Consider the following 19808-nt stretch of genomic DNA (forward strand, 5'->3'; position numbering starts at 1 on the left):
TCACAAGAAGAGGGCCGTGTGGGAGGCCAGGAGTGGCATTCCTCTCCCTGAAGGATCCAGGAGAGCTGCGCTTCAGCCCCGGGATAGGGAGAGAGGCCTGGATTAAGAGTTGAGAATACATGGGCTGCGAGACTGGTTTTTTGTTCCTAACTACTAAATGGCTGTAAGCAAGACACTTAAACTTTCTCTAACTAAGTTTTCTTTCTATAAACTGGCAGGAGGGTGGCCTTCATTAATGGAGTGCTGACTACGCACGTGGGTGCCTCACACTCAGTGTCTCTGAGAATCCTCTCTGACTCTATGGGATTAGGGGTATTGTTTCCATTTTATAATTGAGGAAACAGGTGCAAGAAAACGGAGTATCTGCCCCAGAATCACACAGCTAGTTGCTTGGGTTCTGCAAGCCTTCCATCTTACTCCCCACTGCTCTAGGTTACTGTGAGAATCTCAGAGCATGACCTCATTACCTCATATTAAAGCAGAGAGCTGGCTCTGCACCTGAGATCCACAGAGGTGGAACAGCATTTCTGCTTAGCTGGCTTCCTTTGTCACTCTGTATATTTTATTTAATGCTTTACAAAACATTATTCTGAGAAGGATCCATGGTACAAAAACAGTGAAGAGCTCCTACTTGAAAGAGACCTTAAAGTATGTTTGGTCCAGCATTCTTCATTTTACAGATGAAGAAACTGAGGCCAGGGTAGGGACGTGACTCACGAGCCTTTCAACCCACTGCGCCATCATCACAATGCATGCTCACAGGAGAGCTGCTCTCTTTCCAGATGTGTGACAGCAGACAGATAATTCAGAAAAAAAGGGAGCCAAATCTGAGGGATGGGCAGAAACCACCATGCCCAGAGAATGAAAGTGGGAAAGTAGCAGACAAGACAGTCAGTCCTTAGCAGGGGCTTACGAGTCCTCCACTCACATCGCGTTTCAGGCCTTATAAGACCCACCTCTAGAAGCAAAGCTGTTCTGTGTCGGTGCGCACGCACACCGGCCTGCGTCGGGGTCATCACCAAGTCTCTAGCCATGGGCTGAACAATCCCAGCCAGGCACGGTGGAAGAAGCCCATAAGTTTTGGACAAAGCAGTAAATACACTTATACATGAGCCCTCCAACTGGGAACAGGGCTTATCTCTTCTGCCCAGTAATCCCATCTAACCCTCTGAGGGTGCTGAGTCTTCAGTGGTAGAAACGATAACGCTAATGGTAAGCCGAGGCATTTCCACATGAAATGTGTAAAGTGCTCCCCGGGCCATAATGGTTAAATAAACTGACCGCTCTTTCAGTGGCCCTCCAAGACTGAGAGATTTGGGACTACTGAATAATGGCTCTTAGATCAAGCCCCAACCCTCCTTGGAAGGTTAACTGAAGCATCTCCTTTTCTGATACCTGCTTCATGTTAAAAATAAAATACACTACTCAAAGTGGAAAGAGCTTGAGAACTTAAATTTTGCCCCATCAGGGTAATGTGAGGACAGGTATTTTCATCCTAGGTCAGCATCCAATACAGTTTAGCTGGAACTTACAGCAAGACAGGCCACAAGGCAGAGCTTGGGCAAGCATGGGGAGGGAAGAGGTGGGGACTGAGAGAGAAGGGGTCCATCTGACAACCAATTAGGATGTTTCTTATCATAGTCCAAGGACCCTTAGAAATTAAAGGTCCAGGGTTAAGGAATGGTGGGCTACAAAAGGTGGCTGGAATGCAGCCACAAATGGTCTAGGGCAGGTGACCTTTTAACATATGGCAGGCAGCATCATGTGGCCCAGAGCTGCACATAGCCAGACTGCAGCCCTGAGTTCCAAGGCCATGCTCAGGGCTCTGGAAGTCAGGCAGGAACAGGCAGAGCAGGGCCAGAATGACAGGGGATGGGGCACTAGGCAGGCAGGGCCTCAGCAATGGAAACCAGGGCAGGGGCCTAGACACGGAGACTCAGACACACAGTCAGGGATGCAGGCCCTATAGGAAGAGGGAGAGCAAACTGCGAGTTCTCATCAGCGTCAGGAGATAGGAAGTCCCGTTCTCTCCCAGGCTGATGCTTTCGGGCCAGCATGGTCACAGAGCTGGGGCATGGGCCTGGCCCAGTCCTCTGGTCCTTGCACCTTTGGGGCCCTTCCTGAGAGGGAGGTCAAGGTGGTCTAGAGCAGGTGGACAGAGGAGGGAGTTGGTGCCTGACCTGAGACTGGATTGTGGGATTGAACCAGGAACAGAGCTGGCTCTACACAGGGCTGGTCAGATACACCAGCTGGGGTTTGGTGGCCCCATTCGCAATTCTAGAAACAGTACCAGAAGCTGATGAGGCATCAGCATATGGCGTGTGGGGCCAAATGATGGAAAATTTCATGGCTGCCACTGCTATGGGTCCAGCCAGCCTAGCATTGCCACCGGGAAGCTGTAGGGGCTGGGTGCGAGGGGCCCCCTCTGACCTTAGAGGGGAAGAATGGCAAGGAGACAAGAGCGAGAAGACCTTGGGTTTGGAATCAGGGTCAGGCTGGGTTTGAGTACTAGGTAAGACCATTTATCAGATCTCAGGAACAGGGGATGAGGCAGAGGCCAGTGAAGTGGATTGAGCCACTGTGTTGCAGACAGGAGTGAAGGCTTGCACACTTGGTCCTGGTCTGACAGCAAGGAGGGGCCGAAGTCCTGCAGGAGGTCAGCAGGTGTGGCCCAACCTACTGTGTCTTGAATCCAGGCAGGTCATCACATTCTGAGTCCCAGCAGACTAGTGTTCAGGTGGTATGGGACCTGCCTGTGTGAAGCCCCCGTGATTCGCATGAGAATTTGGAGAAAGTAGAGAGAAGGTAAATGATGTATCACGGCACACAGGCTCTCACACTGACCTTTCTGTGGATGTCTTTGTGGGGAGGGAGTGGTGGACCATGGTTGCTTTTTCTCTGTTGAGAGAAATGCATATTTCTTGCTGGTATCATTAGGCAATTATCTGTATCTTTTTTACTTCACCAGTGTGTCTGTTCCACGCCCAGCTGACATTTAACTGGACTACTGTGTCTCGGGGCCTCTCTCTCCTTTTCACCTCTCTCCCTCCCTGTAACTCTGCCAAAAGGAAAGAAAATCAATAATTGTCAATAAACGCAGCCTCCTGTGGTGACACAGCAGAAAGTAAAGCGACAAGAAAGGCAACATTAATGATTTTCTTTAGACCGACTGGGTTGGTTATCAGAGACCCTTGGTGCAAACACTGGAGCTGACAGTCATGGTTATGTTCAGATTCCCTTCTTAGTGGCAGAACCTAGAATTCCTCTGTGTTCACTGCACATGGCACAGCACTGAAGAGGACTAATGTGATATATGTAGTGTCATGAACCATATTATCTTTCAGGTATTTCTGTACATTATTGTCTCATTTCGTTCTCATAGTGGCTTACAAGTAGTCTTATTATCATCTCCATTTCGCAGGCATTCACTATAACTATGTGGCTTCAGACCCAAGTTCTGACCATCCGTTTCCAAAGATGTAAACTGTTTCCCTGAGTGGTTTTCAAAGTTTAACAGGCACCAGAGTCACCTGGACGGCCCAGGAAAGCACAGAGGTCTAGTCCCCATCCCTAGAGTTTCTGATTCAGTGGGTCTGGGCTAGGGTCTGCTGCTCCCAGTTTCCCAGGTAATGCTGGTCCTGCTGGTCTGGAACCCCCACTTTGTGAACCAGTGCCTGAGGCCGTGATGCTTTCTGCCAAAAAATATACCCACGGCAGCAAATTACAACCCAAGACCCACTAGGAAGCAGTGAGGAGCTCTGGGCTGCATCTTTCTGCCTGGAATGGTGGCAGTAAACGTGAACCAGGATGATGAGAGTATCCGGGTCTGTAGTCACCCATCCAGGCAGAGCTGGGCCATGAAGTAGGGCCACAGAGATCTAGTCTCCAGCCATACTGTTTCTGCTAACCATGCCCTCCCACTCCCTGCCAGGTTCACGCTGTGGGGAGTGGACAACACAGGACGGCGCTCCAGGCCAAGCGATGTGATCGTGAAGACCCCATGCCCCGTGGTGGATGATGTCAAAGCTCAAGGTAAGAGGCATTGAAGTTAGCAGGGTTTCTGAAGGGATGCCCCAGGTACTCCCCCTTGCTATGAGGACAGAGGGACCAAGAGAGTTGAATGGAGCAACCTGGAGTTCAGCAGGGAGGGAGAATTCAAGGCCCAGTACAGGAGCATTGCCTTTCCAGAAATACTCCTCAGCTGTTGGCAAAAGTTCTCATCGTATTGCATTACTCCACATAGTCATAAGTCAAGGAGCCCATAGGAGACACTGGTGAAGCCCCCTAGCATACACGATCATATGCCAGGTGCTTACATACATAGTGAAGTACCTGTGATCTCTGCCCTCAAGATACTGATATGGTCATTTACTCTGTCTACAGGTTTTTGTACACCTGAAAGTTTATTTTGAATCAACATGTACAGCAAGGCTGCAGATTTGGAGTTAATTGCTAAATCCCCCCATCCCTGACAAAAATGCATCAAAATTTTTAATTCTATATTTTGAAGTTATTATGGGCCAGTTGTTTGATAAATAACTGGCTGTCTTCAGTACATGCTCCCCTGCAGGATCGGTCCCTGTTAATTAAGAAAACCTTGTCTTCAGTCAGCATCCCTTGCATAAAGCTCACCTTTTCCTCATGACAGTACCTGGCTGGTCTTGACATCACCCCCTGTTCTAAGGTTTTTACACCCTATTTATAACCAGAATTTTATTCATCCTGGTCAACACTTCTACAGGCCTCCAGCACTAATTTAAGTGATCTTATCAACCACTAACATGGTAGTATTGAACAGATAGTATTTGCATATTAACAGACATTGATGCTGAAAGTTTTAGGTTGTGCAAGTTTCAGTAGTTTCAGTAAGAGAAACATTGTGTCCAGTCTGATTTGCTGACATTCCTTAAATCACCTTGTATAAGGCTCCTGACTCTAGGTGTATTAGATTGACAGGAGGGACATAATCCCAGAATGTCCAAGGGGTGACATTATGATGATGCAAAATCACAGGTGAAAGAGTGACCTGGATTCCCATTAATTAAAACCACTAATATTGTAGCGCTGTACAAGGTCTGAAAAGATTTTCATCTTTAATCTGCAGAGCATGTTTAAGGTAGGGTTATTTCCAACACAGACGTCTGATCATATCAAGGGCCCTTCTTAAAACTCTTTAATGTATTGCCATTCCTCTTGTGACAAAAACATTAAACAGGTACATTAGGACCTACATGGAGTGGCCCCAGCCCACTTCTCCAGCACTTTGGCCCCCTCCCTTAGCCGATTTCTGCATTCCAGCCTCGCTGCCTTCTTCAGTTCTTCCAACACCATTTTCATTCTGCCATGAGGCCTTTGCACACATGGGTCCCATTACCTAGAATTCTCTTACCCTGTCAACTGATGAACACCTCTTAGTCTGCAAATCTCAGACCAAGTGTCCCTCCTTCAGGGCAGAAGGGACCAGGAGCCATAATGAGGTATCCTCACAGTACCATGTTTCATTCTTCAGAACATTCATCATATTTATTATTATAATGATGTGTTCAATGCCTGTCTACCTCACAAGACAGTGAGCTCCATGAGATCAGGCTCCCAGTCTGTTTTTGTCCACTGTTAAATCACTAACACCTGGGAGGCAGTGTGGTTGACCAACTCATTGCAGAGAACCTGGAATCAACATCCCAGGTTCAAATGCCTATTTCCCATCTAACCGCTTGATCTTCAACAGGTTACTTCACCCCATGCCTCAGTTTACTCATCTGTAAAGTGGGAATGGGGGAGGTAGTATCCTAGCTAATGAGGTTCTAGTGAAAATTAAATGACTTAATTAATGTAAAATAGAAAAAAAAAACCCACCCAATGCGTGGCATATAATAATTATTCAATAAAACCTGCTATTATTATCAGTAACCAACCATAGAGCTTGCTGTCTACTAGGAAGTCAACAAGTATTTACTGAATGAATGACACAGTACCCCCATGTTATAGATGCAGCAATTGAGGTTCAGAGTAGAGTAAGTAAAGTGATCAATATCACAAAGCATCTAGCAGAACCAGTACTCACATTTGTTACTTTACCCAATTCCCATTTTGTCCAGGTTACCAAAAAATGGTTAGAGAGTTATTATGTCAAAGACTGAAGCACTTCCCCTTGTCTCTAAATACTGATGAAGAAGAAAAGGCTCACATTTTGAAAGACTGTTCAAGTTACATACCGAAAATCTCCCTTTTTAGACCCTCTGGAGTGAGTGCTGCTTGCTTGTAGGATTTAGACTGAATGACTTTCGAAGGTCTCTGCAATTCCCTGATGGGGAAAACTGGAATTGAAAACTCCCGGATGAGAGACTGTCTGGAGAGGATCCATGACACCCTTATTTCATTATCTGCTGATTTCTTCTTCTAAGCCAGAGAGAGGCAGGTGGTGAGAAGGTGCCTCCGCTATTCCTGTGTTGGAGAGTATGCTGGTGTCCTTGCAGGTAGCACAGCCTGCAGTGAGTCGTGGGACATCAGGGAGTACGCAGCAGGTGGTGGGACATTAGGGAGGTGATTAGCAGGTGGAGGGGATGCAGCATGATGCTACCTGCAGAGATGGCTAGGTAGAAAGTAATTCTAGAATAAAGAGTGGCCCATATAGGGAAGTTTGCTGGGAGCAGACAACTACACAGTTTTCCATGTGGGGCTCCTTCGGGTCAGCCCAAGCCCTCCAGAGTACATCAGGACGTGCTCTGCCTCCTTGTGCTTCTTAATAAAGAGAGTTTCTGAAATCCCAGCAGACGAACTGGGAGCAGAAGAACCAATTTAGTGTTGAGACAGTGAAATAACACTCCCAGGGCCTCCTATCCTTCAGCCAGGAAGGTGTCCTGTGCAGGTAAATCCAGAATTAATGAGTTAGACTAATTGAGGGTATCCTTGCTAATTAATACAGTTCTAGAAGTTCTACCAAAATACCACATGCTTTGTCTTCCTCACACCCAGATGGTGATCATAAATACGATCTTGCTGCACTCAGTTCTAAGTTTAAGTCTAATAACAAATGGGAATTACCTTTTAAGTGACCTGGAGCATGACTTCAGCTCCTCATTATCTAGCTAAAAGCCAGACTTCATCCCTTATGTGAAGATTTATCCTAAACTAGATACTTTCTCTGAAGAATTTTCCTGCATCATGACACTAAAGCCACTGTGGAAATAAGTTTCTACCGATGTTTTGCTGAAACCAGCCTCCCACAGTAGGTTCAGGCTCATGTGAGTAATAAGATCAACCCTCTTGGCTAGACTCTAGGTTGGGGCATGGCCTTCTGAGAATTCTTCTTCATGAAGCTTCATCCGTGGAAGGCTAGTTCTCATCCATCCCTCCCTGATGCCCGTTCTGTTTTCCTGATGCAGACATAAATGTTTATCCATCCCTTTATTTGCTCCTTCCACAGCCGTTTAGCGAACCCTGCTATTAGATGCTACATACAAAAGTAATTAGAATCAAAATCTGTTTTCAAGAAATTTACAATCTGATTTCATGAGTTCATTACATCATTCAATATACCTTAAGCCCTTACTAAATACCTGTCCTAGGCAGTTGGAGCCAAACCTCCTGCCTCATGGAGCTTATATCTTAGCAAGGATGACCACCAACAACTACACAGTAATGTGTGTAATATTTCAGATGGCAATATGTGTTATGGAGATAAATAAGCAGGGCTGTGGGATAGGAGGTGCAGAGAGTGGAATTTTAACTGGAGTGGCTTGGGAAGGTGAGGGAGTAAGTCATGCAGAAATCTAGGGGAAGATCTTTCCAGATCAAGGAGCAGCGGTACAGAGATTCTTGGCTCGTGTTTGAAGAAGAGGAAGGAGGCACAGTGGGAGGGAAAAGGGCAGGAGAGGAGCTCCAAGAGTGTGGGAAGGATCCCGCAGGGCCTGGTCATCAAAACAGGGCACTGGACTCTGCCTGGGATTGGATTGGGAAGCCCTGGAGGACGGTGAGCAAGGGGCTGACTTGATGGATGGTGGAGTGACCCCTGCCTGCTCTCATGCTCTACATCCAACCCACTGGCAAATCCTTCTGGTTCTCCTTTTCATTATTGGAGAACAGATTTCACAGAAATACAAAGGCTGTGGAAGGAGGAACTTCCTCTTGTTTTATTTTTCCCCACTTTTTAACACACTATATTTTACTTATTTACTACGTTTATTGCTTACCTGACCTGACTGTCTCCTACCACCAGACTGTAAGTGCCATAAGGGTGAGGATTTTTGTCCAACATAGCCCAAGGACATAGAAAACTGTCAGACACATAGTAAGTACTCGAAAACAATTTTATTTAATAAATGAATAAATATAAGCTTACTATGTCCAGACATTGTGCTTTTTTTAAAAAAAAAAAAAGGTTTGACATTTAATATAGCTTTTATTCTCACAAGAATCTTGGAGGGTATGTATTATTAACCATCATTGAACAGGCATGGAAACTGAGACCCACAGAGGTTAAGTAACTTGTCCCCAGTCACACAGTGGGTGTGGCCCAACTCCATTTGTTGCCATGGTGCCTGGGCCTGAGAGCCTCAGTCTCAGCCTTGTTAATTTATCCTGCCGCCTGAGAGATCTCAGTTCTTTTCTCATCAAGTTTTTTGGGATGAGACTGTGTAGACAGACTCTTTGCCATATTTTCACCTGCGTCTTATGTATTTCCAAACATCATGATCGTTAAAGAGAGAAAAGACAGGTATCTGTCTTGAATAGCTTGAGGTTTCTGTGAACCTGCAATTGAGTAAAATTATAACTAAAAATACCTCTACTATTTTCCATTGTTTGAGTTAGTGAATTCTTGAGATGCTATGAGGACTAACAAAATAAATTCTCTCAATTCTTTCTGTGAAAATAGGAGGAGCCAGAAATATTCATGCGCTAGGAGCCTGGAGCATAGATCTTTCTGAAAACAGCATGTCACTTACTGATGTGGGCTCTTAAGCATACCCAAGAGCTAGAATATTGTGGTTTTAGGAGATTTGTGGTGGAAACTGGTCTCATCCCACGTGCTGCAAAAGCTGGGAGCCTTTAGTCTTCTCTAGCTGGATATGACTGCTATGTTATGAGAATGGTTGGCATCTCCTCAGCCATCACTGCTCCTCAGCAAAGACTACCACAACCAGGGCCTGGCATGTGGACTGTTCTTTCTCATCACAACAAGTAAGCATAGACTGGCACCAGTGCAGGGGCGGGAGAGGAAGTCCAGACCTGCCTATCTCAGCTCTGGTCTTATGACCAGCATTTTTCCTGCCCCTGGTCATTCTTCTCTCAGCAAGCGCTCCCTGCCTCCCATGGAACACAACACAGCTCTTAGAAGAAGAGTCCCTCGGCCTCTTCTTATCTCAACTTCAGAAACGACAGACCGCCTGCACAGCTACTAGGATTCCCTCTTTCTTGACATCTGTGGCCCAATCAGGGAAATGCCCTTGACTAGAGAGAGTCATCCCAGATTTTCCATCCCATGACTCTGCCTCCTGTACCTTAAATTGGTTATACATCACCTATTTCCATGCATCAGTACACAATAGCAATGGCAGATAGGCGTAGTTTTCAATTTTGACTCCATCTCACACTGGCAGTGTGACCGTGGGCAGGTGGGTAACTTGACCTTTTCCCAAATCTTCCCATTTGTAAAACAGGCACATTCATATCCATCTTTCAGTGGTAGTGTGAGAATTGGAATTCACATGTGCAAAGTTCTTGGCAATCATAGGCCTTCGATAAACAACTAGAGATACCATAGATATTTATTTTCTAAATCACTATCCTCTTTGTTTCCTGATTCCAGTTTTAACAATATGAGAACTTTAGCAACCTGAAAATCTAAGTGGACTTCTATACTCAAGTTATATGCTGGCTGCAAGTTTGGTTGTTACAGGATTGGTGTGACCTGGTATAGAGAGATATCACTGAGAAACTCTTCCCCAAAGTAAATTTAAATTGTTCCCAAAGGTTTAAGTTCTATTCATTCAGGTAACATTTTTGGATCTACTAGATTGCCTGGCCTTGTGCTAGCCACTCAGGACAGTAAGGGCGTAAAATCTGGCTCCTGTCCTCATAGGCAGCAGGTAAGACAGAAAAGTAAAGAAATAATTTCTGTGTCTGGGCAGGATAGAGGTAGAAATTTTATTCATTCCAACTCTGGAAACTGCTACAAGGATGACTTTGTCATGACCAGCAGTGCCGAAGTCACTTGGAAGTTTGACAAGGAATCAGGCTACCATGCCTGCGAGCTAACAGGCAGTCACATTGGCCAAGTTGTGGCTTAGGAACCTGTGGACTTCATTTCTTCATCCCCAGAATTAACACTGCATCCAAGACAAAGCGTTGCTCTCCGGATCTTAGTTTCCCAGCTGTTTAGTGAGAAAAATGTAAATACATCTCCTTTCTGACAAGTTAAAAGAGAAAATATTTAATGATGAAGTACTTTGAGCTCTGTAAGAAAAAAATGCCAAGTCTATACAAAATCATTTCCACTTTGCCACACCACCAACTTCAGACTTAGCAATTTATGCCTTTGAGGAAGAAATATCAGAGACATAAATTCCATGGAAAGATTACTCATTTACACTAGATTCCATTTCTGGGTCTCCACAGATCTGCCTCTGCGTCTGGTCTAGGTGGTCCTAACAAGGGTTCTGCTTTCCCACAGTCATGAGGCCACTTCAGACTCTTCATGTCACTCGCAAGCACCGCCTGACACTGCCTCACTTCATCCCTGAGCCGAACGCCCACCACTCGCTGCCAGGGCTGCCCTGCTGTTTTGGCAGGAACCCTGGTATGCAAGCATGTGCCACCTAGAAGTGTAGGGTTGTTAATGACCCATGGGAACACACTCAGACCAATCACGGATGGAAGTTGGAGATAAATTCTTTCCTTCTACCCCTGAATGACCCACTGGAGATCCAGTGAGTCACACATCCTCTCCTGCAAAATGTAGCAATCAGCTCATCAGGAAGGCATGACCAGCTCCTTCATGCTCTCCCTTACATTTACTTTCTCTTCTTTCTTGCTTCATTTCTCTTTATCTTCGCTCCTGCTTCCCTGGAATTGCACTTGCCGAAAAAGTGTTAATATATGAGCTTTTTCCTCAAGCTAGGTATTTTTAGAAAACCTGAGTAAAAAAAAGAATATTGTAACTGAAACAAACCTTAGAGGTATTCTAGTCAAAGGCTTTCATTTTAGAATAGAAAACTGAAGCCTGGTGGGGCAGACACAAAGTGAATTACTCAAATCACTTTCTTCAGGCCTTGGGTTCAATACTCTTTCAGTAACAGCATACTCACACACACATAAGCAAACATGCATATATGTATATACACACATATTCACATACACACATTTATGTGTATGCATATACTATATGATATATATGCATATTATATACACATTATAAATGATCTACATGTGTCTATGATATATCTATATGATATAGATCATATATAATGTATGTGTATACATACATTATTTTGTATATATGTAAATATGAACTTATTTTCCTTTTCCTGCTTCCTCAGAAATAGCAGACAAGATCTACAATCTCTTCAATGGCTACACCAGTGGGAAGGAGCAGCAGACCGCCTACAATACCCTCCTGGATCTGGGTTCCCCCACCTTACACCGGGTCCTCTACCACTATAACCAGCACTACGAGAGCTTCGGGGAATTCACCTGGCGATGTGAGGATGAGTTAGGTCCCAGGTAATCAATAAACTAAGTCAACCCTTTTAAAGACTTCTTGAAATTTTGTATATCTTGTGCTGTAATACTGCATCCATGAAGTTGTAGAGATTTCCTGGATGAGCTTAGGCAATCAGAGAAGTAAGTCCCCTGGTTTAAGACAGTTCAGCCCATGCAGATTAGTTTTGGATGAGCTCTATTTAAGCAGTCCAGCCATGAATGCTTTTCCTGAACTCTGAAAAACAATTTTGCTCATGACCTATTTTACCCTCCTTTTTTATCATGTTGACATTGCATTCTAAAACTCAAAGAGCCAAAAGCATGGTCTTGTGAAAGAAAATTTGGAATTTTATTAAAGAAGTTATCCAAAAATATTTTTTGCATTTAGGTTTTTCATATATTATATGCATTGTAAATACTTGTTTTGAGTTAAATTCCACATCTCTTGAAATGCAACATGAGAGTAGACAAAGACCCATCTTGACGTCAATCTTGGCCAGAGCTAGGGTCACATAGTGTGTGCTAACTTCTCTTGGCCCCAAGGGCCACAACTGCCTAATACTCCACACCCACGGCTTTTAGGTTGCACAAACAGAATAGTGTGCTTGGAAAGTAAGAAATGAGAAGAATGTGCACTTTCTTCTCTTTCACTTTTCTTTTGTTCTGTTAATCATAACCGTATATTGCTGCTTTGAGAAAACAGACTTCCCTGGAAAGATTTAATTTTTGGATAAGTATGATAAAAAGGATTTTCATATGGAATGTTATTACCTATATGTCCCCAAATTATTTAGGTGCTCATGCAGAAACAATAAAAATAGGGGAAGGGCTGTGAGAATAGAAAAAAGAATGAATGAGAAAGAAAATGAAGAGGGAAGGAGCAAATTTAAAAGGAAGGAAGGAAGGAAGGAAGGAAGGAAAGAAGGAAGGAAGGAAATGAAGAAAATCAACACTATAGAATCCTCTGTCTCTTAAAGAATTCTTTCACTCCAGCCAACAGGGCAGAATGAAAGTACCACCCAAAAGTCATCCCATCCATCTGACCTCTGACCAAACTGGAGAGAGAATCAGCCTCATTTGGCCTGCTGTGACTTGCAGTTATAAACTTTCCCAGAAGACCGTCATTGAGGACATTCTATTTTCTTACTTTTGAAGGAAAGAGGAAAATTAGGTTTATCTCCTGAAATAAAATGATTTTATGTGTAAGATCTGGCAGGATTTTTCTACAATCCATAAATAATTTCCTGTTTATAAAGAGTGATAGTTCTTGGGCAAAGAGAGCCACCACTATAGACCAGAGAGAAAAATGTAAGGGATTTTTAATTTGCTTTGTCTCAGTTTTGGTAAGAGACAAATCCTGGGTTAGAAAGTAGATACATGTTTAAAAATGTCCCCTTCACTTCATACCCTATCTTTGTCTTTACCTTATTCTTACTCATCCCTAATATCAACTCCATTCTCTAACTCTCTCCTCTCCTCTCCACTCTCTCTACCTCCTTCTCCACCCACTCCTTTCCTCTCTGCTCCCCTCTCCCCTCTTCTTCTCCCTTCCCTTCTCTCTTTTGACATTTATTGAGTGTATATATACAGTTCTTTGTCAGGGAACATAAATGTCACAATTTGAAAAGCACTAACATTGCATATATCATCTTGATTTCTAAGGGCATTTGGAGTGCTTTTAAAATTTCTCTCTTGTGACTCAAGAGTCAGAAGCAAAATTGGTTAATGAAGAAAGTGAGCAGGGGAAGAAATGTAGATCTTGTTGTAAAGTAAGGCCACCACTGACTGCACAGTCTCCTCCCAGGAGGCTCCTTCATGTGTAATACTAGTCTTTCATGGCTATATATTAGAAAACATTGTGTAGTTTCATTAGTCTGCAGGAAATAAAATTTGGCTTTTTAGTGTCATGGATCTCAGAGACAACCACAGGAAAGGAAAAATCCTCTGTTTTGAAATACATCAACCCACTTTGGGGTTAATTGTGAAGATGAGCAGAAAAGGGTCTATGGCTGCTTACTTCCTCTGAGCAAACAGAGGATTCCCTCAGTTCACCACAATCCAATTTCATTAAAACTCAATGAGGCCTCCAGATTGAGCTGAGGGTTGAAAATAGTTTGAGAAAAACACTGGTTGCTCTACGAATAAGAAAGAAAGCCACAGGCTCCAAAATGGTCAACGGCAATCCCAAATTTATTATTATTATTATTTAAAGTGAGCACTGAAAGCAGCAACAAAGGCTGTATGGGCTAATTAAATTCATTCTTTTGGAAGGATGATGGGAGTTCTTTGTTCATTTCTTGAAGATGATGCCGATGTTGTCCCTCCCTCTTCTGCCTCTCCCCTTTCTCCACCTCCCATGAACTTGTCAACAACTAATGGCATACAGTAGGACAGACTGAGAGGCAGGGCCACCAGAGTTCTTGTTGATGACAACTTTTGGAAAACCTGCTTGGCCAAACTGCAGAGGCTGATAGGGAAAGTACAGATCATCCGCCCAAGATGATTTAGTCGGCAGGCAGAGTGTTTGTTTGATTTCTTTTGACCCACTATTGAAGTTGGAGAAAATATGACTGTACCTCCCATGACTTCACTCCACTCTTAGCCCTTGACTTTGCTGCGGAAGCTCAAACCCTTCCTCCGATGGACTGCAATCTCCACCCTTCTCCCAGCTCACCCTTTAGAAATGCAGGGAGGTCATCCCTTGGTGATGTTCTCTGCCAGGACAGTAGAGGAGAAATGAAAGGCATGTGGCTATTGTTCTTTGAAACCTCTCTCTAAATAAGGTGAATAAAATTTCAGTTTCTGGAAGGAATTATGATATGGTTTGGCTGTGTCCCCACCCAAATCTCATCTTGAATTCTCACGTGTTTGGGGGGGGAAATGGGGGGAGGTAATGGAATCATGGGGACAGGTCTTTCCCGTGCTATTCTTGCGATAGTGAATAAGTCTCATGAGATCTGATGGTTTTAAAAATGGGAGTGTTCCTGCAAAAGCTCTCTTCTTTTGTCTGCCGCCATGTGAGATGTGCCTTTCACCTTCCACCATGATTGTGATGCTTCCCCAGCCATGTGGAACTGTAAGTCCAGTTAAACCTTTCTTTTGTAAGTTGCCCAGTCTCAGGTATGTCTTTCTCAGCAGCATGAAAACAGACTAATACAAATTGTTGATGAAACTAGAAAAGAGTGGTTCCACACATGAGTTAGACTAGCAGTCAATAAATGCTGCAAAGAATAGTGTTTATTGAGTTTTCCAAGTCAGTAGTCTTTGTTGAGTTTTCCAGGTCACAAGACCTTGTTCAAATGAGAGTATCTTCCTTTATGGGTCTCTGGTTACTTGCATTTTTAAAGAATAAGAAAAACACAACTGAATGAGGTGATCCTGATCTTTTACTCTTCCTGTATTCAGAGTCAAATCCAGTAAGGTCTGAGAACTGACTCTAGGCTTTCTTTATCTATGACACCAGAAGTGAGTGCCACTGGTCTGCACCAGTGACATAGTGTTGCTAGTCCTTTCCCCCAAACTAGATGCCAGAGGCTCTCACACTCTGTGCTCCTGGCCCAGGGAGATCACTCCTTTCCAGTGTGTGCAACTTGGGGCACCTTGCTCTCCTCTCTCCCTTCTCTCTCAGGAATCTGCAATGGCTCAGGTGACCTTCATCACCTTCTTTGTTTTCCCTCTCCTTTGGGGCTAAGTGACAATGATAATGGCCTCTTCACTTTCTGAGGGAGGTGGAGAAATGGAGCATGAGCTCACCTGGAGGTTAATTAGGTGATATGTGCAACTGACAGTCTTCATTTTCCCAAAGGATAATCCTGTGTCAACATGAACTGAGGGTATTATTGTCCTTGCCTTTATTACACTACAGCTACTTCCATCCAGGCATAATTGGTCACATCTAATATCCTTTTCAGTTCAACATAATGGCTGCTTCTACTAGTTCAGAAGCGGCCTTGGAAAGGGAAATATTCAGTCGAGCACATTATTTGTCATTTAGTGATGATAAATGACTAGCTTTAAAGAAACTTGATTTGATTTGTCTTTCAAACCTGCCAACTCTATGATTTTTAAAAGGCATGCATTTCCACTAAAATATTAGTTTTTTTTTTATTTTCTCTTCTTATTTTTCCTTACTACATTTTGTCTGTTTCTTTTTGGTGCTTGCTCACTTTGAACATTTATCCCGTTCATTCATTCATTCATTCATTCATTCATTCATTTGCTTGACAGATATTTATGGAGGGCTCACTGTTCTAAGTGCCAAAGGTAAAATAGGGAGAAAACACACCACACTCTGCCCTCTTGAAGTTTAGAGTCTCACACTAACAGTAGCTGTGTTCATCCAGACCCTCTCTTCTTTCTAACTTAAGTATCCTCTGTGCTTGATCCATAGGAAAGCTGGTCTCATCCTTTCCCAGCTTGGGGACCTCAGCAGTTGGTGCAATGGACTCCTTCAGGAACCCAAGATAAGCTTGCGGCGCAGCTCACTCAAGTACCTGGGGTGCCGCTACAGCGAGATCAAACCCTATGGACTTGACTGGGCGGAGCTCAGCCGGGACCTCAGGAAGACGTGTGAGGAGCAAACCCTGAGCATCCCCTACAACGACTATGGGGACAGCAAAGAGATCTAGCACCATAAGGTCAGGGAGCTGCTGCCAGAATGAAGTAGGAAAGAGGAGGGATCCATCTGGGTTGGTTTGTAGATTTTTAATATTTTTTAATGGAACATTAAAACCTCCACAGCAACATCAAAACCAGGGAGAAAGTGATCCTTGCTCCCTGCAGAACTTCTTCAGTATGATGTTCTCCATCTGCATGATTGGGAAATCTGCCAGCTAGTGGCTTCATGCAGTGCCATATTTCTTTAGAGGATTACTTTGGGGTTTGCTTTGCCGTTACTTTGTTCCATTCATTTTTTTCCCCGAGAAGATTACCAAAATGCTCAAGAGCTCTGCTGTGATCCCCATGAAAAGTCTATTAAGTAGGCACCCTGTGCTCACTGAGTTCCTAAATCCATTGCAACCGGGGATAGAGGTGAGGTCAGAAAGTTGTTAGGCCTGCCTCAGGCCCCACGCTGAAACATGCCTCAGGAAGCATCTCACTCTGGGAGCCTTGGCCCTGCTCACAGAGAAAGACAATTAGAAAACTGGGGAAGGTGGCCCTTGTCTGTGCCTCCTGGTTTTCTTCCTAGGCCTTGCTGTCACTATTTCCATACCTGAAAGGTGTAACCAGCTTTCATTATAGGCCCCAGTGGGCCACTTGGGTTTTGAGATCCTTCCTTATTTTAAGCCAGGACTGGGATTAAATCTCCCTCTGTCAGATCTCTGTCCCCTCCTCTGAACAACATGATCTTTGAGAGGGAACAAGATGCCATCTGTCAAATGCACCTTCAGAAAAGTCTACCTGGGAGACTAGTTAGCAGTCCACATTCTAGAAAAGACTTGGAGTTTATTATTTTTTAAAAAAAATCCATGCTTCCTTTGGATGGACTTCTCCAGCCTACCAATATATATCCATGTGCCTGGATTATCTTTAACCCCCACACCTCTTAGATTGAGCAGATAAGGCTTGGCGGATGTCTGATGGGGTCCAGGAGGGGTCAACACTTTCATATCAGTGTTACAGTGAACTAAAGCTATTATTGATCACAAAAAACGTCTGTTCATCCCCACCTTGCTAAATTTGCTTGTGTTGCTAGTTTTGCAAATCGTTTCTCTGATAACCATAAGCAGGAGGATTCCACCATGGTCACTGCCCATCCAGTTGCTGGAATTCTGTGTAGGGAAGCACCACTGATTGCAGTTAAGGACTAGAGTGTTGTTTCCATCCCACCACCCAAGCATTGGCATGGTCACGAATAGTGACCCAGGCAACAGGAAGCCCAGACTTTCAGAAAGAGCCTGGCAAGGCCCTGTTAACTAGCAATGGCCTTAGCCATCCCATACAACTCAGTGGCCTGAACACACACCTTCAGCCATCATGCCTTTGACCAGGGCTCCTCATTTGGAAACACATGAGAAAGGTCAGGAAACAGATGCAGGACCTATAAGGCTAGTCATTGAGCTATACTGGTTTTTTTCCTAAATAGTAATAATGACAGGCAACATTTATTGAGTGTTTGCTGTATGCCAGGCACTGCTCTAAGCACTTTAGGTGTCATTGAATTCTCACAGCAACTCCTGAGGAAAGTGCTATTCTTGTCTCCATTTTAGTGTTGAGGAAAATGAGGCAAGGAGGTTATACAACTTGCCCCAAATCCCTCATGCACTTAACTCACACTGAATTTCAGTGTGAGTTCAGGCTGCTGGTCTCCAGGGCACAGGAGCTTAGCTACCCTGCAATACTCAGTTCTGTTTCTGGTATCATCTGGCACACAATTGTCCGAGCTCTCAGCCCAACAGGGAGCCTGCCCAGAGAGCTTTACCTATCCCAAGCATCTGTGGCATGGATGTGTCCTCTGTGCAGTGGAAGGAGGAGGGGCCAAAGTGCGCCCTTGGCCTTTGGAGCTAGAGCACCCTTGGGACCCTCAGTTCCACAGCACATGGCCCTCCTCCCCACCCTCATGACTGAGAAGGAAGCCTGTGATGAGGCTGAGATAAAGCACAGGGTGGTTTCACTCTCCTGTCTCCTTATTTCCAAACACTGAAGGATTTATTTCAAACTCTCTAATGCACCTGCCTCAGAGATTCCCCTACTTTCAAAGAAAAGATCAGCAGAAAAACTGACTGTCCCACCTGTGGCAAATGCTGGAGCCTCAGTTAAAGTGCCTCAAGGGGCAAATATTTCACCATTGCCAGAGAAGATGTGACAGGCCAATCGGACGGGGCCCAGAGCATCTCTTTGCTGCTACTGTTTGCCATCCTTCTATTCATGTCTGTGCAGAACATGGTGCTTTAAGCTTGAGTGGAAGGAGGGTGAGGCTGCCGATGCCTTCGTGCCCAGAAGTGGATGATGTGGAAGTTGACAGACCAGGGAGAGGGTGAAGCAGGTATCAGGGTCCCTCCTCTGCACCCTCTCCTTCTTTTTATTTTAGACACACTATCTTCCTCTCTCCTATCTTTCCCTCAGTCTCCCAAGTTCCTCTACCTTCTTTACCTTTGTCTTTTACTTCTTCTTTTTGTGACCCTCCTTTTTTAGACCCCTCTTTCCCCAAGACTTTCTTCCTCCAGTTTCCCCTTGAGTTCTCCCCACTGAATGTGTGTATGTATGTGCACACACACACACAGGCGTGCACACACAATGCACACAACTATGACTGGCTCCTACTTACATTCAAGTTAAAAAGGCTGATATGAATGGGGCAGGGGAAAGTCTTAGGATGGTTGTACAATTGACTGGAGGATGTTTTCCCCTTGAGACACTATTGATCGCACCCTGCTGACTTTTCCTGATGCTTGCCAGAAGGAACCCATCCTGGCTAGAAAGGGTGATGGTACTGGACCAGTATTCAACCTCGAGTTTTCAAGCTGCCAAAAAGGTCTTAAGGGAGGTGCTTATATCCCACCAACACTCTCCCAGCTCCCGTGTCCCCAAGACCTCTGGAGTTTCCTCTTGAATGTATATGAACCGCTGTAATAGCATTAGACTTTTAATTGAGTGTGCAATTGTTTTCCATGGAGTTTGGTCCATTCATTATTTTTTAGTTAACTACACTTCTTGATATTCAAATGTTCTATTAAAAAACTGAGTATGAAGAAAAACACTTTACTACTGTAGAAGGAAGAAAGAATATCATGTGACCATCTTCAGGTATAACAGTGTTGTTTAAAAGAGAATTATTGTATGATTATAAAAGATGAAATAATTAACTGAATAATAAAACAAAGCTATTAGTAAGTGTTGGGTATGTGGATGTTATCTTGTGTCTTTCAATAATCTGAGTGAACTGGTTAGACTCACCAGGGAACTTGTTAAGGTTTTAAATGTTACACTTCAGATTCCAGACATACGGGCCTCATAGTCATCATTCTAACTGGAAAAAAAAAAAAGAATCAAATATTTCATAGCAAATTATAAACATTAAATAGTAGTGAGTCCCATCTTCTCTCTACAACCTTCTCCAAATAAGTAGCCAGTGAAATATGTTTGTTGCACAGCTGCTATATTTTACA

The 19808-nt window shown here is 44.1% G+C and overlaps 1 protein-coding gene across 2 annotated transcripts in view; it reads left to right on the forward strand.

Moving 5' to 3' along the window:
- The window catches only part of ASTN1 (astrotactin 1), a 306380-nt gene extending 286846 nt beyond the window's left edge, over positions 1-19534 (forward strand). The window contains exons 21-23 of one of the 2 annotated variants that reach the window (XM_050766760.1): positions 3932-4032; positions 11538-11721; positions 16091-19534. In XM_050766760.1, the coding sequence (XP_050622717.1) occupies positions 3932-4032; positions 11538-11721; positions 16091-16328 (523 nt within the window). In that variant the 3' untranslated portion in view covers positions 16329-19534. The other variant, XM_050766769.1, reaches the window with a different exon arrangement.
- Positions 19535-19808: the final 274 nt, after the last annotated feature.

The sequence above is a fragment of the Macaca thibetana genome, chromosome 1 (genome assembly GCF_024542745.1).
Source record: "Macaca thibetana thibetana isolate TM-01 chromosome 1, ASM2454274v1, whole genome shotgun sequence".
Taxonomy (NCBI): Eukaryota; Metazoa; Chordata; class Mammalia; order Primates; family Cercopithecidae; genus Macaca; species Macaca thibetana.